Source organism: Antechinus flavipes, chromosome 1 (assembly GCF_016432865.1).
Source record: "Antechinus flavipes isolate AdamAnt ecotype Samford, QLD, Australia chromosome 1, AdamAnt_v2, whole genome shotgun sequence".
Lineage (NCBI taxonomy): Eukaryota > Metazoa > Chordata > Mammalia > Dasyuromorphia > Dasyuridae > Antechinus > Antechinus flavipes.
This window is the reverse complement of record NC_067398.1, coordinates 389,798,167-389,818,940: the sequence shown is the minus strand read 5'-3', so window position 1 is coordinate 389,818,940 and position 20,774 is coordinate 389,798,167. Positions and strand designations below refer to the sequence as shown.

Genomic DNA, 20,774 nt, shown 5'->3' with positions numbered 1-20,774 from the left:
AAAAAAAGTAGTAGTAGTAGTAATAAACAGTTTAATTTCCCTCTCCAATCTCCACCCTCTGCTATTATGACAACAACATTTGCAGGAATCCAGTGAGATATTTAAGCTTTTTTTTCCCCTACAAGGCAAGGGAGATTGATCTAGAAAAGATTGTGCCATAAAATGACTTGTAACTCAATTTAAAACATATACTGAGACTTTTAACTATTTTATTTTACAGAGTAAAACTTATAGATACTAACCAACTATGGTGTCATTTTTAAGTAATTAGCCAGACAATCACTTAATATAGTAACCTAAAAAGATTTAAAGTTTAGTTTTGTCATAGTTGCATAATCAAAACTAATTCTGGAAATGTCAACACCTTTTAATATTTCAAATTAGAGTGCTTTATTAAAAAATGAGAATATAATGCGTTGGTAAGAAAATCATGCTTGTGTTTTATACAGTTTTTCTAGTTCAGTATGATCTATATACATGGTTGTCCAAACCAAAATCATTTAACTGCATTATCAACACATGATAAAATTGCATAAGCCTGAAATAAACATAACTGTCTACTTAATACTTTTGTCCCTTTCAAACTAAGTGATCCCTCTCAAATAGTTTTGCTCAAAATAATATTTTTGAATCTAATATTTTGTATTATATTTATATTAATTCATAATTTAAAAATATTTATAAAATTTTAAAATAAAAAACAATATTTTCAAAGAACCAAATAATAACAGTAATTGGAACAGGTCTAGTAGTGATCCAAATATACTTTTATAACAACATCTTCATGTGACATATTTTTAAGACAGTTGTTTTCAACAGGCATTCTCCAGTGGCCAGATCAGTGTGTTCTTCAGCACAGTCTGGGATGCCCCATGAGAGTCATGGCAACATCAATGCAGCACCAGGTAAATAGCCAGGGTTCACAGCTACTGACAAGCCTGACAAAGTACTCCTTCCCCCTTGGGATAAAGGCTCAAATTTAAGAAAGAAAAAAGGCCAAAAAAGAAAGGATGGAAGGAGAAATAGACAAAAACCAACAAAAAAAGAATCTGACCAGAAAAAATTAATATAGTAACAAGAAAGACTAAGACACAAATTCAGAAAAGAACAACAATGTCCAAATACCTGTGAGTAAAATCTGAAAGAAAAGTGGAAAGTGATCACAAGTGTAGAAAGAACTCATGGAAGAGTTAAAACAGGAGCTTAAAAATCACAGAAGAGAGAGAAGAAAAATTGGGAAAAGAAATGAGTGATGTAAGAGAATTATGAAAAAAGAGTCAACAGCTAGGAAAAGTACTTAAAAAGTAAAACTGATCAAACGGAAAAGGAGATATAAAAATCCATCGAAGAAAACAACCCCTTAAAGAATATAATTGGACAACTAGAAATGAAAATACAAAACCAATTAATTGAGGAAAACAACACCTTTAAAGTTACACCTGGGTAAGCAGAAGTTAATGACTCTATGAAACATCAAGAAACAAAAATTCGAAAGAATGGAAAAAATGGAAGAAAATGTAAAATACCTCATGGGAAAAACAACTGACTTGGAAAAATTTTCCAGAAGAAATAGTAAACAATCACTGAATCTAACTGAATCACTGAACTACCTGAAAGCCATAAGAAAAAGGAGGACAATATCTTGCAAACAATTATCAAGGAGCCACAATCAGGATTACACAGGACCTGACAAGTGCAATATTAAAGGATCTGAGGTTTTGGAACCTCATTATGTTCCAAAACATAATATTCTGGAAAGCAAAGGTGTTAGGACTACAACCAAAGAATCACTTCCCTAGCATAAGACGCTTAATACATCAAAGGAAAAATAGGCCAGTCAATGAAATAAAAGGATTTCAAGCATTCATAAGGAGACTAGAAGTAAACCAACAAATTGACCTCTAATATCAAGATCTGAGAGAAGCATAAACAAAGTATAAAGGTGAAAAAAAGAAAGAGAAACAATAGAGCTAAACTAGTTACATCCTTACATGGGAAGAAGATAGTTATATTTCTTAAAAATTGTATTGCTACTAGTAGCTAGAAGCCATATACAGAAGGTATGGGAATAAGATGAATTTTTAGAATGACAAAAACAATTAAGGGATGAGAAAGAGGAGTACACTGGATGCAGAAGAAAAGGAAAGTGGACAGGTACAAATTACTTCATATGAATAAGTGCAAAAGACTTATTACAGTGGAGGGAAAGATGGAAGAGTGGATGATGAGCATCCACTTAATTTTAATCAGTATTGGCCTAAAGAGGTACACAATCACTAGGATAAAGAAATCTATTTTACCAAACAGGGAAACACAGAGGAGGAACTTAAGTAATGGAGATGGGGACTAACAGAAAGGCAGATCAGAGGAGATGGTAAAGAGAAGGAAAATAACTGATGAGGAAGAAAAAGGTGAGAAGGAATGGAGATGGGGACTAACAGAAAGGCAGATCAGAGGAGATGGTAAAGAGAAGGAAAACAACTGATGAGGAAGAATAAGATAGAGTTCGGAAGCAGAGGTAGTAATCATATGGTGAATGACAATAGGAGAAAAATCTCCCATAAAATGGAAGCTGACAGCAAAGTGGATCAAAACCCAGGATCCTACAATATGTTCTTTTTAAGAAATACACGTGAAGCAGAAAGACAAACTCAGAGAAAAGCAAAAGGGCTAGAATAGAATTTGTTATGCTTCAAATGAAGTAAAAAAAAACAGGAGAGTAAGGCACTACTGGTGATATTGTGAAATGATCTAACCATTCTGGAAAGCAATTTGGAATTATCCAGCAATACCACGACTAGGTCTGTTTCCCAAAGAAATCATAAAAAAGGGGAAGACCTACATGTGCAAAGATATTTATGGCAGCCCTTTTTGTGTTGGCAAAATACAGGAAATTAAGGGGACATTCATATATTGGGGAATGGCTTAATAGATTGTGATATATGAATGTAATGGAATACTATTGTGCTATAAGAAATGATGAACACGCATAATTCATGGAAAAAAGAGTAAAGACTTAAATGAATTGATGCAAAGTGAAATGAGCAAAACCAGGCAAACACTGTATACAGTATCAGCATGATCAAGCGATAATCAACAATGAATGACTCAGCTCTTTCAGCAAAACAATGATCCAAGATGAGCACAAAAGACTCTTTTTTTTTTTTTTCTTTTAAATTAACTTTTTATTGACAGAACCTATGCCAGGGTAAATTTTTAAAACACTATCCCTTGCACTCTCTTCTGCTCCGATTTTTCCCTTCCCTCCCTCCACCCCCTCCCCCAGATGGCAAACAGTCCTATACATGTTAAATAGGTTACAGTATATCTTTGATATATGTGTGCAGAACCGAACCGTTCTCTTGTTGCACAGGGAGAATTGGATTCAGAAGGTATAAATAACCCAGGAAGAAAAACAAAAATGCAAACAGTTTATATTCATTTCCCAGTGTCCTTTCTTTGGGTGTAGCTGCTTCTGTCCATCCTTAATCAATTGAAACTGAGTTAGATCTTCTCTTTGTCGAAGAAATCCACTTCCATCAAAATACATCCTCATACAGTATCATTGTTGAGGTATATAATGATCTCCTGGTTCTGCTCATTTCACTTAGCATCAGTTCATGTAAGTCTCGCCAGTCCTCTCTGTATTCATCCTGCTGGTCATTTCTTACAGAACAATAATATTCCATAACATTCATATACCACAATTTACTCAACCATTCTCCAATTGATGGGCATCCATTTATTTTTCAGCTTCTAGCCACTACAAACAGGGCTGCCACAAACATTTTGGCACATACAGGTCCCTTTCCCTTCTTTAGTATCTCTTTGGGGTATAAGCCCAGTAGAAACACTGCTGGATCAAAGGGTATGAACAGTTTGATAACTTTTTGAGCATAGTTCCAAATTGCTCTCCAGAATGGCTGGATGTATTCACAATTCCACCAACAATGTATCAGTGTCCCTGTTTTCCCACATCCCCTCCAACATTCCACATTATCTTTCCCTGTCGTGCTATCTCAGCATTGTCTTAATTTGCATTTCTCTAATTAATAATGATTTGGAGCATATTTTCATATGGCTATAAATAGTTTTAATTTCTTTATCTGAGAATTGTTTGTTCATATCTTTTGACCATTTATCAATTGGAGAATGGCTTGATTTTTACAAATTAGAGTCAATTCTCTATATATTCTCTATATATTTTGGAAATGAGGCCTTTATCAGAACCTTTGACTGTAAAAATGTTTTCCCAGTTTATTGTTTTCCTTCTAATCTTGTCTGCATTTGTTTTGTTTGTACAAAAACTTTTCAATTTGATATAATCAAAATTTTCTACTTTGTGGTCAATAGTGATCTCTAGTTCTTCTTTGGTTATAAATTCTTTCCTCTTCCACAGGTCTGAGAGGTAAACTATCCTATGCTCTTCCAATTTATTTATAATCTCATTCTTTATGCCTAGGTCATGAACCCATTTTGACCTTACCTTGGTGTACGGTGTTAAGTGTGGGTCAATGCCTAGTTTCTGCCATGCTAATTTCCAATTTTCCCAGTAATTTTTATCAAACTGAGTTCTTATCCCAAAAGCTGGGGTCTTTGGGTTTGTCAAACACTAGATTATTAAAGTTATTGGCTATTTTGTCCTTTGAACCTAACCTATTCCATTGATCAACTAGTCTATTTCTTAGCCAATACCAGATGGTTTTAGTAACCGCTGCTTTATAATATAATTTTAGATCTGGTACAGCTAGGCCACCTTCATTGGATTTTTTTTTTCATTAATTTCCTTGAAATTTTTGACCTTTTGTTTTTCCATATGAACTTTGTTATTTTTTCTAGGTCATCAAAATAGTTTTTCGGGAGTCTGATTGGTATAGCACTAAATAAATATATTAGTTTAGGTAGTATTGTCATTTTTATTGTATTTGCTCGCCCTATCCAAGAGCATTTAATATTTTTCCAGTTGCTCAGATCAGACTTAATTTGTGTGGAAAATGTTTTGTAGTTTTGCTCATAAAGTTTCTGCTTTTCCCTTGGCAGATAGATTCCTAAATATTTTATACTATCGATAGTTACTTTAAATGGAATTTCTCTTTGTAACTCTGTTGGGTTTTGTTAGTCATATATAAGAATGCTGATGACTTATGTGGGTTTATTTTGTATCCTGCAACATTGCTAAAGGTATGGATTGTTTCTAATAACTTTTTAGTAGAATCTCTGGGGTTCTCTAAACATACCATCATATCATCAGCAAAGAGTGATAATTTGGTTTTGTCATTGCCTATTCTTATTCCTTTAATCTTTCTCAACTCTTATTGCCAAAGCTAGCATTTCTAATACAATATTAAATAGTAATGGTGATAGTGGTCAACCTTGTTTCACTCCTGATCTTACTGGGAATGGTTGCAGTTTTTCCCCGTTACATACGATGCTTACTGATGGTTTTAAATAGATGCTACTGATTATTTTAAGGAAAAGTCCACTTATTCCTATACTCTCAAGAGTTTTTAATAGGAATGGATGTTGGATTTTATCAAATGCTTTTTCTGCATCTATTGAGATGATCATATGGTTTTTGTTAATTTGGTTATTAATATGGCCAATTATACTGATAACTTTTCCTAATATTGAACCAGCCCTGCATTCTTGGTATAAATCCTACTTGATCATGGTGTATTATCCTGGGAATGATTTTCTGTAGTCTTTTTGCTAATATCTTATTTAATATTTTAGCATCAATATTCATTAGGGAGATTGGTCTATAATTTTCTGTTTTCAACCTACCTAGTTTAGGTATCAGTAGCATGTCTGTGTCATAAAAGGAATTTGGTAGGTCTCCTTCATTCCCTATTTTTTCAAATAGTTTATAAAGCATTGGGGCTAATTGTTCTTTGAATGTTTGGTAGAATTCACATGTAAATCCATCTGGTCCCGGGGATTTTTTTTAGGGAGTTGATTAATAGCTTGTTCTATTTCTTTTTCTGAAATGGGACTATTTAAGCAATTTACTTCCTCTTCTGATAACCTAGGAAGCCAATATTTTTGGAGGTAGTCATCTATTTCGCTTAGGTTATCAAATTTATTGTCATAAAGTTGGGCAAAGTAACCCCTTATTATTTCTTTAATTTCCTCTTCATTGGTGGAAAGTTCTCCCCTTTCATTTTTAAGACTACTAATTTGATTTTCCTCTCTCCTTTTTCTAATCAGATTTACCAGAAGTTTATCAATTTTATTCGTTTTGTCATAAAACCAACTCTTAGTTTTATTAGTTCAATAGTTTTTTACTTTCTATATTATTAATTTCTCCTTTTAATTTTAGAATTTCAAGTTTAGTAATTGATTGGGGGGGTTTTAATTTGGTCTTTTTCTAACTTTTTAAGTTCCAGGCCCAGTTCATTGATCTTTTCTTTCTCAAGCCTCTAAGGATATAAAATTTCCCCTTATTACCGCTTTGGCTGCATCCCATAAATTTCGGTATGATGTCTCACCATTGTCATTATCTTGAGTGAAATTATTAATTGTGTCTATAATTTGCTGTTTCACCCAGTCATTCTTTAAGATGAGATTATTTAGTTTCCAATTACTTTTTGGTCTATTTTTTGTTGATTGTAGTTTTTATTGCATTGTGATCTGAAAAGAAAGCATTTACTATTTCTGCCTTCCTGCATTTAATTTTGAGGTCTTTATGTCCTAATACACGGTCAATTTTTGTATAGGTTCCATGGACTGCTGAGAAGAAAGTATACTCCTTTCTGTCACCATTCAGTTTTCTCCAGAGAGCTATCATACCTAATTTTTCTAATATTCTATTTACCTCTTTAATTTCTTTCTTATTTGTTTTGTGATTTGATTTATCTAAGTCTGAGAGTGCAAGCCTGAAATCTCCCACTATTATAGTTTTGCTGTCTATTTCTTCTTGCAACTCTCTTAACTTCTCCTTTAGGAAGTTAGACGCTATATCACTTGGTGCATATATGTTTAATACTGATATTGCTTCATTGTCTATAGTACCCTTTAGCAAGATATAGTTTCCTTCCTTATCTTTTTTAATTAGATCAATTTTTGCTTTTGCTTGATCTGAGATAAGAATGGCTACCCCTGTTTTTTTGACTTCACCTGAAGCATAATAGATTCTGCTCCAGCGTTTTACCTTTACTCTGTATGTATCTCCCTGTTTTAAATGTGTTTCCTGTAAACAACATATTGTAGGGTTCTGACTTTTGATCCAGTCTGCTATCCACCTCCTCTTTATGGGAGAATTCATCCCATTCACATTTATGGTTAAAATTACTAATTCTGTATTTCCTGCCATCCTAATATCCCCAGATTATGCTTTTCTTTTTCTTGCCCTCCTTCCCTAGTATTAAACTTATTGGTCCCACTAACGTTGCACAGCTCTCCCTCTTTAGTATCCCTCCCTCCTCCCTTTGAATCTCTTCTACTTTCTTGTACCCTTCCCTTATTACTTTTTTTCCTTTTCCCTTTTCCTCTCCCACTTTTTAATAAAGTGAGAGAAGATTCTCTGTAAAACAAATATATCAATTATTTCCTTTTTGAGCCAACTCTGATGAGAGTAGGATTCACACAATGTTCCTCCCCCTCTCTAAGTTCCCTCAGATTTGATAGGTTTCCTTTGCCTCATCGTTGTATGTAGTTTCCCTTTTTATCTCCCCTTTTCCCTTTTTCTGACATTATCCCCTTTCCATTTCTATTTCTCTTTTTTATGTTATATCAGTAAAATCAAATTATACATGTGGTTTTTATGTATATCCACAACAGAAATACAGTTCTCAAGAGTTCCTTTTACCTTTTTCTACTTCTCTTAAGTCCTGTTGTTGGAGATCAAAATTTTTATTTAAGTCTGGTTCTTTTCCTTAGAAATAAATGGAATTCCTCTGTTTCATTAAATGTCCATCTTCTTCTATGGAAAAAAATACTCAGCTTAGCTAGATAGTTTATTCTTGGCTGCATTCCAAGTTCTTTTGCCTTTCGAAATATCTGATTCCAGGCCCCTCAATCCTTTAATGTTGAGGCAGCCAAATCTTGTGTGACCCTTATTATGGCACCTCGGTATTTGAACTGTTTTTTCCTGGCTGGTTGTAAATTTTTTTCTTTAGTCTGAAAATTCTGAAGTTTGGCCACAATATTCCTTGGAGTCTTTATTTTAGGATCTTTTTCAGAAGGTGTTTGATGAATTCTTTCAACGCCTATTTTCCCTTCTGGTTCTATTACTTCTGGGCAGTTCTCTTTGATGATTTCCTAGAAAACAGTACCTAGGCTCTTTTTTTCCATCATAATTTTTGGGTAGTCCAATGATCCTCAGGTTATCTCTCCTAGATCTATTTTCCAGGTCTGTTATTTTTCCAAGTAAATAGTGGACATTTTTTCATTTTTTTTGGTTTTACTTGACTGATTCTTGATGTCTCAAGGAATCAGTCATTTCTATTTGTTCAATTCTGATTTTTAGTGAGTTATTTTCTTCATTAGCTTTTTAAAATTCTTTTTGTTTGTGTCCAATTGAGTTGTTTTGATCTATGGAATTTTTTTTCCATTTCACTAATTTTTTTTTTTTAGTGAGTTATTTTCTTTTTCCAATTCACATATTCTGTTTCCCTGCACTTCTTCGGAGTTTTTTACCTTTTCCAATTCACATTTCAGGGAGTTGTTTTCTTTTTCCACTTTATCAAATTTTTCTTTTAGTGAGTTATATGCCTTTTCTGTACTCTCTTGCATAGCTTCTCTTTCCTTTCCCCATTTTTCTTCTAGTTCTCTTCTAAGGTTTTTAATAGTCTCTTCTAGAAGAGCCTTTTGTATTGGGGGCCAACAATTGTCTGGAGACTGTCTGCTATTAGTTTCTTCAGGGTTGAAAAGCTGTTCTCTTTCTGTACAGAAACTATCATTCTTTTGATTTTTTAACTCATTTTGTTAAAGCCTGTAGGGTCTTGCCTTCAGAGCCAGGAGGTTACCAGCTTCCTCAGCAGAGCAGTGAAAGGTGTATGAACGAGTAGCTGTCCTGCCACATGCCTACAAAAAGCAGGGAGGTACTAGAGTGCTCTGGGAAAGAGTGTCGTCCGTTCCCCCCCCCACCCCCCCCCCCGTCCCACCCCCACCCCCCCAGTAACTCAGGCCTGCAGGGAGGAGATGGGAAAGTGCCCTGCAAAGAACCCCCACTGTGTGAGATAACGACTGCCCTAGGGCTCTTACCCCAAGCCAAAGCCCGCCCTGGGGCTGTGGTTATTAGTAGTTGAGCAGTGAATGGATTTGCAGGGACCTTCCCTGGAAGCAAAGTCTGCTGGGGAAGTTCTATTGCCCCAGGCTGAGTCTCCCACTGTGTCGATTAGAGGCTGCCTAGGCTGTGCCCCCCTGCCGTGCAGATTTGTAACTGCCCCGCAAAAGCCCCGAACTGCAGGATGCGGCTGCTACTGCAGGGCTGCAGTTACAGTCTGCTTGAGTCACTTCTGGATTTGAGTCGTTACAGCCAGATCTCCTTAGGTTCTGGAGTTTTTTTAGAGTACCCTCTATTTTAGGCTTTAATTTCTCTTCTAGTTTACTGCTTTGTAGTCAAGGCAGAGCAGTTAGCCTATACCAGAGTCGTCTCTATAATTTCTCTAGCCACAGAGATCACCCCCACCTCTGGTCTGCTCAGGACGCTAGTCTCTCTCTGTGCTAGTCTGTTCCTGGCCCCTCAGGACAAACCTTTCCTGGCGATCTTCCAGATTGACTTCGGCTGGTACACTGTAGTGTTTCTAATCCTCATGAATTTAAGCAGTGAAGATCTATTTTTGAGGCTGAATTAAATAGTTGGTTATGAGGGGAATGAGAGGAGCTTAGAAAGCAGTGTGTGCCTTCTTTGCCATCTTGGTCCACGCTCCCCGCCCCAGCATAAAAGACTCTCAAAGGAAAATGCTATCTACATCCACATAAAGAAATGATGTACTTCTGAAGGCAGATAAATGCATTAAAAAAAAAAAATTATTCTTGGATTTTTTTTTTTTTTGGATCTCTTTTTTCTTTCACAACTGTGACTAAATGGAAATATACATTACATAACAACATATGTATAAACTACATTGAACTTTCTACCATTTTTGTAAGAGGGGAAGGAAGAGGGAGAAAGATTTGTAACTCTTGTAAAAATGAATGCTAAACAGTTTCTTGACATGTAACTGGGAGAAAAATAAAATAAGACAGCAAGTCTGGGCTTTCACCAATGACTATATTTTCATTAGGACTGCTAGGAAATCAGAACATTTAACTTGGCAAAGTTGTTTATGTTTATTTTTGTTTCTAAGGCAGAATTTTATGCTAAACCTCCATCAGATATATTAGGAACCCTAATGGGTCAATAAAATAACAACCATCAAATTGTTAGCACATTTATCAAAATAGGCTAGCAAATGCATTTTTAGGCAGGATGTATGTTATCTTCAAAATGCTCAGAGTAGCTCATTATTAATAGGTTAGAGGCTTAGTGATGAATTTTTTGGTCATAAAAACCAATAAAACAAAAACAAAATACAAAATGGAGCTTAGGCTTATGTGAGAATGGCAGAATAGCAAGAAAGGGGAATAAAAGATGTTTAAGATCATAGTTTTATAATGATCTAAAAATATTAACTTAGTTGTTTTTTCTTCCCCCTAAATGTGAGTTACTTTTTAAAAAGCCAATGAATGGACACATTCCTGGAGGGACTCTTACTACTCTAGACATTCTCAAAATACACAAAAAATGAAGACAAAAGAAAAATGCAGCTAAATGAAAACATTTTCTGTGGAGAGGAAAATGGAAGAATTGGCTGAACTGCTTCACAAGATCATAAATTTAGAACTGAAATATCTTAGTTTTATTTTTTAAAGAAATAATTGTACTCCCTCAAAATGATCACACACATATGACTTGAAAAAATGACAAATGCTGGTGGAGAAGTAGAAAAGTGAAGATGCTAATGAACTTAGTGGAGTTGTGAACTGATTCAACCATTCAGGAAAACAATTTCCAATTGTACCCAAAGGACTATAAAACTGTGTATACCCTATAATCTAGCAATCTCACTACCATGTCTGTATCCTAAAGAGATCAAAGAAAAAAGAAAAGAATTTACGTAATAAAAAATATTTATGTTAGCTCTTTTTATAATTACAAAAACTGGAAATTGGGAGGATAGTCATCAATTTAGGAATGTTTGGAACATGACTGTGATGGAATAAAATTTGTGCTATGACAACCAGGAAGGGTTTAGAAAAACATGGAAACATGAATTGATGCAAATTAAATAAACAGAACTAGAACACTATACACTGTAGCAATATTATGATGATGATCAACTATGAAAGACTTAGATACTGATCAAGACAGTAATCCAGGACAATAAAGAATTGAGGATGAAAAATATTTTCCAGAGAGAGAACTGGCAAACTCTGAATACACATTGAAGCACACTTATTTTTTTTCCCCCCTACTTTATTTTTCTTGAAGTGTGCAACATGGCCAAGAGATATAGATTTGCAAAACTTTGCATGTAGAGATAATATTAATTGCCTCCTCAATAAGTAGAAGAGAGGATGGAAAGAAAAGAATTTGGAATTCAAAGTTTTTATAAATGTTTAAAATTCAGAAAAAAAATCACAGAAAACACAATTAGTTATATCAAAGACATTCAAATGATAAAACTTGGAAAACAAATGTTTGAAAAATGGAAGACATGTAAAGCTTTTTATAACCACCTCCTTTTACAATCAAATATCATCACAAATTAACTATTAATAGAATATTCCCAAATGTGTATAAGGAATCCTAGTGATTAAGAAATCTTAACTGAGTCTCAGCCATGTTTTTTTGTGTAACTCTTTGTGGTAAGAACAAGAGAACGTACTTGTAGGTAACTGATGCATAATTTGGTAGACCACTCTTCTGGTGCATTAATAATAAATATCCTTTTTTGTAGGCCTATTTACTCCACAAACCTGGCCAGTTCCTTGAGTAAAACGTAATTTTTTTAAAGGAATGAACAAATATTCTCCTTGGGCTTCCTATGATGGAGCCTTCTGTACCTGGGAGGCTTCTCCATCTCAAGAGACATGTATCCTAGCTGTGTGACCCTGGGCAAGTTATTTAACCCCAATTGCTCCAGCAAAAAATAAACAAACAAACAAACAAAAACAAATAAATAGCCAGACAAATAATTAAATAAATAAGTGCAGTAGTCATGTTCTGTGTTCTCACCCTCTAAAAACCTTTTAGTGGAAAGGGATTTTGAGAACTCAGCTAGGAAGTATTTGTACAGCTTGCCTAGCAAGGGTACCCATTCCAGACTCTGAAGACTGGTGACCATAGATTCTCCCAGCCAAGGAATTCAGATGTTGGTACTTCCTCAATGTGGTTATGATGTATGTTGTATGTTACGTCCTTTCTTGTTATAATGTCTTTATTGTTATGGCAGCCACTTTGTTAATTGTGTATTACTTTTATGCTTTGAGTTTCTTCTTCCCTTATGTCTTATTTAAATCAAAGTTCTGAGCAGTAATAAACCTGTCACTGCTCCTTTTAAGACTATACCTATCGAATGTGAATTCCGAACCTAGATTAATCTCACAATGTGACACAAGAAGTAGAAAGGTTGCTGTGAAGTTGCCTCAGTCATTTCTGACTGTGACCTTATTTGGGCTTTTCTTGAAAGTGGTTTGTCATTTTCTTCTCATTTTATATTTGAGGAAACTGAGGCAATCAAGGTTAAGTGACATGCCAAAGATCACACAGCTAGTAAGTGTCTAAGCATCTATTAAGTTAGCACCATGGATCACACACTAAGTTGGCTGCTGGAGAAATACAGACAAAAAAATGAAATAGTTTCAGACCTCAACAATCATATATGCTATCAGAAGAAATAACAGATAATAAATAATTAACATTAATAATTATTATAATAATAAATCATAGTATTATTGATAGAATAGCATGGAGGTGGTGGGGGAGAAGTGTTTGGGAAAGAGGAAATCAGAAAAGATTTCATGAGTTCAATTCAATCTTGAAAGAAAGGTGCATCTAAGATGGAGGTGATGAGGCAGAGAATTTCAAGCATAAGAATGAGCATTTTAAAGGCATACAGAAGAGACATGGACCATCATGTGTAACGAACAGCAAGAATACAAATAATGTAAAAAGACGATTAATGGGCTGGAAAATGAAATTAAGATGGAGCCAAATTGAGGATTATGGGAAAGGGAAAAAAATGATTATAATTTAAGCAACTTTAATCCCAAATTACTGAAGAAAAACAAAAGAAGAGGAAAGGGATGAAGTAACTGAAAAACTTCATTTCAAAAAGAATCTCCTTTTATTTTTACTTCATCTAGCATCTACTCTTAGAATAATTGACCTAAATATCTTATCAAGAGATCTCTGTATAACTGAGATTTTACAAATGACTGAACTTCATAACAGACAGGATCAAATGATCTTATATTTTAAACAAGAAATACTTTAGAACTATCTACTTCGATTCCATTAATTTACAGATGAGAAAATTAAAGATGAGAGAAGGTAAATGACATGCCCAGTCATATACATCAGGTTATCCTCAAGACATCTCAGTTAAAATCTGGTATTCCTTTTACTCTATTTCACCACATGTATTTCTAAGAGTATAAATGCAAAATCATTCAATAATAGCTTTCTAGCAATTCAGTTATATAATTTTTTTTTTTTTTGGCAATTGGGGTTAAGTGACTTGCCCAGGATCACACAGCCAGGAAGTGTTAAGTGTCTGAGACCATATTTGAATTCAGATACTCCTGAAATCGGGGCTGGTGCTCTATCCACTATAATATACTTTTAAAGAGGGAAATCTCTACTAATAAAACAACTTAAAAGATTATGTTTCTAAATTTGCTCTGAATATCCCATGTGTGACAAATTTCCTTAAAACCAATTTAAAAAATCATGCAATGATGAGAAAGATCAAAATTAATATAGGATAGGGGAGACAGTCTGCCACGTTCAAATATTAATATAAAAATCAAAGATACTGAGATTGAGAGGTATATGTATATTAAAAAAAAAAACAAGAAAAAAGACATCATTAGTTTGTCAATAGAAAACCACAAAGTCATGAGATTTATGTGAAAACTAACTTTTTTATAAGAGAAATTAACCACATGCAGAACCCACAAAATTCAAAGTTCACCCTTAAAGAAGTTTGCATATTTATGACAAGGATAAAAAAAGGAAGAAAAAATATGAAGAGGCATGGCATGGGAGGGGAAAAATGGGAAAAAGGAACCTCTCCTAAATGGGAGGAATAAGACAATGGCAAGAGCCACATTCTTTTCATTTGGGAACTGCTAGATTATGGAGAGGGACCTAAGTTGAGTAAGAATTTTCCCATTTAGCACAGACGGCTAGTGCTTGTCTTGCTTACCAAGGACACACAATGGATCCAGCTTGGGATGCAAATAGTAAATTATGTCAGGTGACCATAGGGGGAACAGGGGACCTTGTCCTTGATGCAGTCAGAGATTCCTACAATACTCTAGACACAGTATTCTGGAAAATATGACAACTCAAAAAGACCAGTTCAGGGAATCCTTATAGCCCTTCACAGAAGCAAGTTATGGAATTCAAAGAGTGCAGTAAAAATACAGCATACCTTTTCCCAATTGAGATATGTAATCAAACAGTTCAGAACTTCTCCTTTAGCACGTTGTCGGACAACCAGCTGCATTGCTTTATTAATCACTCCTTGGAAGGCAAATATATCATGCCATATGTTTGCAATAAACAAAGTTAATTTATCAGATTCTGGAAAATCTAAAGGGGAGACACAAAAACAATAAGAAATCTTTATAACTTATCAACTATACAACAATTACAAACAATTTTCCTTTTTTTTTTTTCCTTCTAGCACCCAGGATTAGGGTTAAGACGCCTCCCCTTCCCAATTTTAGGCAATCTTTTCTTTAAAATAAACTTTTCTCTTAAAAATGAAAAGAAATGACAAAAAGTCAATTTGCTTAAATAAATTGATGCAGGGACTTAAACCACATTTAGACAAAATAGAATGCAGCCTACCAATTCTTTTCCAAAAAGACTCTTTTGGTTTGATGTAGGAAATAAAATTATTTGAAGGATAATTTGCTTTAAAAAAAATCTGTCTTCAAAGTAGATCTGGTCCATACACAAGGGAAACATGAGGGAGAAGTAATTAAACTAGAGCATTTAATGTATTGTAATGTACTTAGCACCATGGATCATACACTATGCTGGCCGCTGAAGAAACAAAGATAAAAAAATGAAATAGTTTCTGACCTCAACAATCATATATGCTATCAGAAGAAATGGCAGATACATAAATAATATTAATAATTATTATTATAATAAATCATAGTATTATTGCTAGAATAGCATGGGGATGGGAGAAGTGTTTGGGGAAGAGGAAATCAGAAAAAATTTCAGGAGTTCAATCTTGAAAGAAAGGTGTGTCTAAGATGGAGGTGATGGGGCAGAGAAATTGATTTAATTATCTTCACCTTGCATCAAGTTGGAAAATAAATTCTCTCTATACTTACAAAACCTAGGATGTATTTTTTTTCTTTTGGCTAAGACAACTAAGGTCAAGTCACACAGGGTCACACAGCTAGGAAGTGTTAAGTGTCTGAGGCCAGATTTAAACTCAGGTTCTCCTGACTTCAGGCTGGTGCTCTATCCACTGCACCACCTAGCTGCCCCCAACCAGATGTATTTTTTAAGAGTTTCAGTTCATTACGATCAAACACAATCTCATTTTTAGATTATGTAAAATAAACAGATTTAGAAATGGCGAAAGCAAAAGCAAAAATCTGAGGATTATTTTTATTTTATTGTATTTAATAATAACTTTATATTGACAGAATCCATGCCAGGGTAATTTTTTTTACAACATTATCCCTTGCACTCGTTTCTGTTCTGATTTTTCCCCTCCCTCCCTCCACCCCCTCCCCTAGATGGCAAGCAGTCCTATATATGTTAGATATGTTGCAGTATATCCTAGATACAATATATGTTTGCAGAACCGAACAGTTCTCTTGTTGCACAGGGAGAATTGGATTCAGAAGGTATAAATAACCCGGGAAGAAAAACAAAAATGCAAGCAGTTTATATTCATTTCCCAGTGTTCTTTCTTTGGGTGTAGCTGCTTCTGTCCATCCTTGATCAATTGAAACTGAAGTAGCACTCTTTATCGAAGAGATCCACTTCCATCAGAATACATCCTGAGGATTATTTTTAAAGTCTGATTTGTAAAGTCACAAAACAAAGAGTCTTCTTTTAAGAAAATGGACATTGGGAAATTTGTAATTATTTTCTGCATTTCTCAAAAGGGTTCATAAACTAGGGATAGACCTTTGTAAATTATCTTGTGCAACTCTGTCACTTTAGAGATGAGGAAACTTAGATGATAACTGACCCAAGTCACTTAGATAAGCAGCTGAGAAGAGACTTGAATTTAAGCCCTGGACTTCAAAATTAGCATCATTTGCTGCTATACCACAAAATGCCCAGAAACACTTTTCATATACCATATTCTGTTCTAAAATGTCTAGTACAAAAATGTCTAACTTTCCCTTCAAAAATAAGATTCAGACCTTAAAAAGATGAAAACCAAATTTTTCACAATACAAAAGGGTACCAAATTCTCATGCACCAATGTACTATGTAAAGGCCAGATAATACAGAAGCTTTTCCAATTTCAGTAGGAAATAAAATTATTTGAAGGATAATTTGCTTTTAAAAATCTGTCTCCAAAGTAAATCTGGTGTACAGGGGAAGTTAAAATCATTTAATTTTGCATTTAGATGGAGTAAATGGAAAAATTCATCTTTATTTTTCTTAAAAACAAAAGGAGAATTAGCTTGCCTTTCATAAGCATACATGTAGATTAAGGAAATATGTCATTATTCATACTGGGATGAAAATTTTGCTGCAAAAACAATCAAGATAAAATATATTAGTGATTATATTTTAAAGATTAAACTCAGGGATTTCCAACTTGGGTTCTTTTATGCTGAAGTTGTATACTGAAATTTACAAAACAAAATTTTAATTTACCTTAATGTTAAAAAATTTCATAAAAGCACTTTTAAAAAGGACAAAAGAAAAAATAAGAAGTAAAAAGGTATTATAATTCCAGAAAATATGAATATTATAAGTTTCACAATGAACAGGTAACATATGCAAGCATTCTTTATAAAACTCACACAAAACAGACTCTTGAGATGGACAACTTACATTGTATCTATAGCTAAAGCATTCAGATGTCTATTTTAATTCACACTGGCAGTCAGAAGCAGTTAAACACAGCAGCTTCATTCAAAGGGCTATTACAATCATGGACAAATGGTTTGTTTTCACCTGAATTTATACTGGCCCTAGAGGTTGCTTTGAGACATGAAGAAGATAAATCTTGGTAAAAAGAAATTATATATTTGGAATAAAATACCCAAACCTTACATTCATATAGCATATTTTAGTTAATTATCAAAAAACTTCTAGATACTTTACTGTAGATTATATGATTCAGGCTATCTTTAATAATCTGATAAATAACAAAACAATTATGGGTAGAGCAGGTGTCAAGCAATCATTGATGAAAGAATAACTCAAGGCCAGATCTCACACTAATCATTTCTTTTCTTCATCACCGTGTAAGACATTTCAAATTTTTAATCTAAAATCTTCATTTTATTATATTATAAGGTCATAGATTTAGAGCTGGAAGAATCCTCAGAGGCCATCTTGTTCAATTTTACAAAAGTGGAAAATTGAAGACTGGGAAACTTAAGTGATTATATGCTTCTCTCGACAAGTGATAAAACATTTTAATTTGACTTGTGCTTCAAATGTGGTGTAATTACTTTAGGTCAAGCACACTGCTTCCTAAATGTATGAACAGAAGAAAGCCGAGTGGTGAGTAACATTCATCTAAATATAAACTGTGCTAATGTAGTATGTATGCATTTAAATCCTGGACATTATCTGCTAGGTAAAAATCTGGAATAATTTTATATCCCTTTACAAATATACAATATGAAAGTGGTATAAATAAATTATATAAATATATTCCTAGAACAAAGTAAAAAGCAAAATACAAATGTAAAGAAAGCTACCCAGTTCCCACCAGCTGTCCCCACTTTTGAACTCCTCTGCACCTCTTCATTCTGCTTTCCCTCCCTTGGAAACTCATCACTGGCGCATATCATTATTCTGCAAAACTGAAACTGCCTGATTTTTACATCTCATCAATGCCTTCTGCCTCAATGATTGCACTCTTGGATTGGAGGACAGAGCCAGTTTCTAGGGCGTCCATTTAAAAGAGAGGTTCAGCACAGTTTTTTCCATATTTTCCACCAGTTAGCACTGCTGTTGACCTTCACAAGGATTCTCTCTTTTATCCCTTTGAGCCAAGTCCCTCCCACCCAATCCCTACCCTTGTCTTTTCTGCTCCCTTTTTGGGTTATATTTGCCATTATATGATAAGCTCCTTGAGGGCAAGGACTGCCTTTGTTTTTATTCATATTTGTTTCTCTAGCAATAAATAAATGTTTACTTGACTGTTTGAGAGAATATTTTCAAGACAGTGTTACATAAATATATCAACATACCTTCCTTAAGTAAGTCATAGCAAAATAGTCGGGCTCTTTCCAAGTCTCCCAGTTGCCGACATATTCCAACATACACTCTGCAGAGAGCATGAATGTAAGTGTAATCCAAGGAAGTCTTGTGAATTTTCAATTCAGAGAGAATAGCATGAAGCAAAGGCTGTGCTAAGTGCTGTATTAAAAATGTAAAAACAATTTATTATTTGCACATATATTCAGTAAAGACAAGAATAATTAAATGATAAAAAAATTAAACACTAAATCTCTTGAGAGTAAATAAATTAGCCAAATGATATGTGAGCGGCAATTGAGAGAACCAAACCTTTTCAATCTGTATCATTGTCAACATTAGTTATAGCTGTTTGAGTTAAGCTTTGTTTTTTTGAGTTAAACTTTAGTTTTCCTGAATATCATATCATATCATATCATTCAGTTATTATTGTATCTCTACCTATTCGGCAGAGTGCAGGTGGTTACAATCAATCAGCATTCCCAAGAGCTGGAAAAGTCCCAGTCTTTACCACCAATAAGAAACAGGATGACACTATCCTATTCTTGTTCTACTTTTATCAACTATGTAATTACAACTTGTTCTGTATAATGCCTGTTCTATTTTTGTACTCCCGTCATTATAAAATCCTTGTGATTTCTTTGCTAGGTATTTTTTGTGCTTACTAAGGGCTCTGAACCCAATGTTTTGCAACTGTATGTTTTGCCAGTGAATTGCATCGTTTAGACTTTATTTCCTCAGTTATACTACATATGGGAGGCCAGGAAGAATCACTTCAATTTTCTGGGTTTTATTTACACTGAAAAATTAAGGAGTTAAATTAGATCACATTTAAGGTCATTCTGGCTTTCTACCTGTGAATCCAAATGATAAATAGTATCATGCCTTAGATTCGTATAAATGTATAATACCATTTAAGGAAATACACACACACACACACACACACACACACACACACACATATATATAAATATTTACACAAATGCCAAAAATATGGAGATAACGTATTTTCAGTGGTAAAGAACTGAAATCTTTTAAAAGTTTTCATATCTTTCAGGAAAACAGATTCTAAATGGGCATTATAGCAAAATTTTACCTAAACACATTATGGATTACCTAAACACAAGGATTATGGATTCTACTATTATTTGAGATGTCAGGTCTCAAAATTCTGGCTTGCCTACTACTTTTTGAAGTTGGTCATTCCTTACCTATCTACTTTTTATTAGGCCCATAGATTTTCTATTTCCTCAATTTTCTTACTTTCTTAGGCAATGCCCTTCTTAGGGCATTTCATATATTCTTAGGATAATTATTGTTAATAACAATAGACTTTGTATAGTGCTGGCAATTGTACATCTTATTTGATTCTCACAACAACTTTGTGAAAAAGATCATACAAATATAATTATTACCAGAGATTCCATGAACTGTCCATGGTCACAATAGTAGTATCTATTAGGATTCACCTTTGGATAGCTCATGACAACTCCTCTATCTCCAGAATTCTGAATACAAATCACACTATTTCATGATTGTTTCCTGAGATACAATGATTATCAAATACAATGGCAATGATGTTATTAATAACTTATGTTTAGATAGAACCTTATAGGTCATGCAATTTTTTTTTTTACATAAGATGACCTATCTGGTTTGCTATTTTTATTCACTTTAAAATACTCTTAAAAGTTACACTGACAAATTTTATTGTCCTTTTTCATAAAGACATAAAAGAAAACTAATAAAATCTGTAACACAAAGGTGATATTTAAGTAACTTTTTGTTTTTTATTTAAAAGTTAGTTAATTTCTAAAGTCTGTTATGATGCTGGTGATATAAATCTTCAACGTGTCTTAAAAGGATATTACCTTTAGAAACCATTTTATATCTTAGAATATATACATATATTCAAAACTATTTTGTTTCTAGGAAATATTTTTGAAAAAAAGAAAAAATATAAATGCTGGTGACTAATACAATATCTTCCACTAAATCCTTTCCAAAGACCTCAAAGAGAACAATGCACTGGTCTCTTCCTACCTACTTTTCGCTTCCTGATTTTCAGTTTGCTCTGTTGTATTTTCATACAAGTTATACCACTTACCAACTAATATTCCATAAGAGTCTATTC

At 33.9% G+C, this 20,774-nt stretch overlaps 1 protein-coding gene across 1 annotated transcript in view; it reads right to left on the bottom strand.

The window, feature by feature from the left end:
* Positions 1-20,774, bottom strand: part of ICE1 (interactor of little elongation complex ELL subunit 1) — an 89,770-nt gene that overhangs the window by 16,499 nt on the left and 52,497 nt on the right. The window contains exons 15-16 of the mRNA XM_051973445.1: positions 18,634-18,802; positions 14,646-14,806 (exon numbers count right to left, since the gene is read on the bottom strand). Of these exons, the coding sequence (XP_051829405.1) occupies positions 14,646-14,806; positions 18,634-18,802 (330 nt within the window). The remainder of the gene's footprint in view (positions 1-14,645; positions 14,807-18,633; positions 18,803-20,774) is intronic.